This window comes from Pinus tabuliformis, chromosome J, assembly GCF_031772625.1.
Source record: "Pinus tabuliformis cultivar Carrire ecotype Pingquan chromosome J, CPIR1, whole genome shotgun sequence".
In the NCBI taxonomy this organism is placed as follows: domain Eukaryota; kingdom Viridiplantae; phylum Streptophyta; class Pinopsida; order Pinales; family Pinaceae; genus Pinus; species Pinus tabuliformis.
Genome location: NC_142295.1, coordinates 742944910 through 742947505, shown reverse-complemented (window position 1 = coordinate 742947505; position 2596 = coordinate 742944910). Strand labels below are relative to the sequence as shown.

Here is a 2596-nt window from a genome sequence, read left to right as displayed (position 1 = left end):
TCCTCTTGTCTATTTCTCATGAGATATCCAGAGCCAATATCATCCTCCACCTTCGCAAGCAATCTAGACAAATTTTAGACTCAAACATAACAGTCAATGAGATTTGCAGACAATTGAACATAACATGTTATATTAGCAAACTCATAACAGAGTAAACATTTGAATAAAAAAACTTGGAACTGATTCAGTCATGGAAGGTCATGCTTTAAAGCCAAGCTTGTATTTAATAATAAAGTAGAGAGCATTATGCTCATGCAATCTGGAGCCGAGAGGCATCCATAGTATATTTATTCGCAGCGAGGGGGCTTATTTGAGTAGAGCATTAATGCCCGACATGACAAATCAACTACTAATACATATATTTATATTTGCCTAAACTGAGACAGCAAAATGAGTGTGTAAATTGCTGATCAGATAAAGCTAGCTATCCTCATAATAACCAACTGATTATGATTGGTTTTCAGGCATAGGAGCACATCCCATATATGCATTTGTTCTTCTTACTGCAACTGACGCCGCAACTCCCACAGTTGTTTCGATCGTAGGCAGTGTTGAGGCATTTGCCCTTGCAGCAAGCGTACCCGAAGCTACAGGCCTTGCCACACGCCCCGCAGTTGTAGCGATCTGTCAGTGGGTTCACACAGTTCTGTTTGCAGCATATTAACTTCACTTGGCTCTTACTTTTGCTGCTCTCCTTCTGGCAGATTCCGTTCACGTGGCTGCATTTCACGGTCTTGTATTGAGCTGCAAGAAACCGGCTGATTCCAACCTTCTCATCTGCATTTCCCTCTGCCTGCGTTACCGCTGCAGCCATTACTGCAAATATGAGTGCTGTAATTGCAATTGCACCAAGATTCGCCATTTTCATTGAAGCAGTTCGGAGGTCCAGAAAATTCGTATGTGAGATCTGTTGGCCCGGTGCACAGTGTGATCTGGAGATTGGAAGAGCTTCCTCAACCTCAAGAACGTAGAGGCGTTGCAGAGGGATCGCTCAAGTCGCATTGAAATGGGTAGCGAGTGGCGTGTGGAATTTATATGCAGAGGAGAGGCATGTACGACATCGGCCACTCATCTGCCGGGAGGCCAGCGAGTCGCTTGAGGTTTACGAGAGATTTGTCTCCGCTCCGCCTCTTGGAATCTTTTTATCCTTTTTTTTTTGTAATTTAATGAAACTTCGTAATGGGTGGTGAATTTTATGCACGTCCCAGGCGGCTGCGGATGGAATGATTAGATACTATTTTCTTCCTTCTACATTAATGCAACTCTGGTAATGTGGGATGGACAGTGCTTTAACTCTCTTTTTTTAAATCCCGTTCATGAAAACAACCTTATTCGAAGAAAATATTAATCAGGTACCTGTGACTCGTGAGGGGTTTAATTCTCGCTAATGTAAGTAAGACTTTTGGTAAACTGTGTTGTTAGATTGTCTGACTCATTTTTACGACGGTCTCTTTTTAAAATTAAATATTAAATTTAATTAGTCTTTTAATTCGTACACTAAAACTCAACTTAATTCCCAAAAACAATTTAATTAGTCTCTTAAAATTCAACTTAATGACCAAAAACAATTTGTTTGAAAGAGGTTTCAAAAAACAAATAAAACAAAAGCGCATGCGAGGAAGCCGGGGAGGTATGAATAGAGAGCATTTTATGATTTTTTTTAAGAGTATGAGGAATATAATGGGATGTGTATAATGATGCTTAATTTCAGAAGATGTTAATAAAAAAAATATGTATAAAGCAATGGTGGCTGTATTTCAAATATCTCTTCTTATTTTCAATTTTTTTTTCACATAAATTGGATGAGCATATATTTCTATAAATTAAAAAATATATATATATTATATATTAAATGTTTGGAAGTTTACTTTTATAAGCATAAATATAATATCTGGTCTAGAGTATGTTTTAAAATTGTTTTTGTTCAGGTAAGAGTTTGTTTCTCTTAAAAAAAAGAAATAGCTTAATCACCTAAAACCCATAGACTTTTGGCAAGAGTGAAAGCCTGCCCCAGCTAGTGATTATAGATGGTATGGTATTGTTGTTAGTTTGACGACTTAATTATAATAGATTTTCTCATTATTTAAATATATATATATAATTATAATATACTTTTTTATATAAATACTAAAATAAAATTTTAGTAGTTTAAAATGATTCTTGAGTGTTAAAATAAAGTGATTTTAGTAATTAATTGAATTATATACTTACTATTTAATTAATATAATATAAAATTTAAAAACATATTTGAAGTTATAAAATTGTATTTTCAAAATTATATAACTTAACTGATTTAGAAGTTTTTCAAAATATTAAATTAATTTATATATTTAAAAATGTTAAATTGATTTTATATTTAAAAATTGTATGAATAATTATATAATTAATTTCTAGAAAAAATTATTAATATATTGAAAATTAGAACTAACCCAAAAAAAACTTTTCCAATCGTCTCTAAATCTGAGGATATAATTTTATGTTTAAAAGCATAGCATTCCTCTCTTCCGGCCTTAAAGCAAAGAAAGTTATAGATGATGTTAGGCAATTATTTATCTCTCTATTTTATTTATGGTAACGTTTTTTTGGTTAGTATGTT

General features: G+C 33.4%; 1 protein-coding gene across 1 annotated transcript; it reads right to left on the bottom strand.

The window, feature by feature from the left end:
* Positions 1 to 456: 456 nt before the first annotated feature.
* Positions 457 to 947, bottom strand: LOC149228850 (uncharacterized). The gene has a single exon (XM_089375740.1). The coding sequence runs from the start codon at positions 866 to 868 to the stop codon at positions 461 to 463; it is 408 nt and encodes a 135-aa protein (XP_089231866.1). The 5' UTR covers positions 869 to 947; the 3' UTR covers positions 457 to 460.
* Between the last annotated feature and the right edge of the window lie 1649 nt (positions 948 to 2596).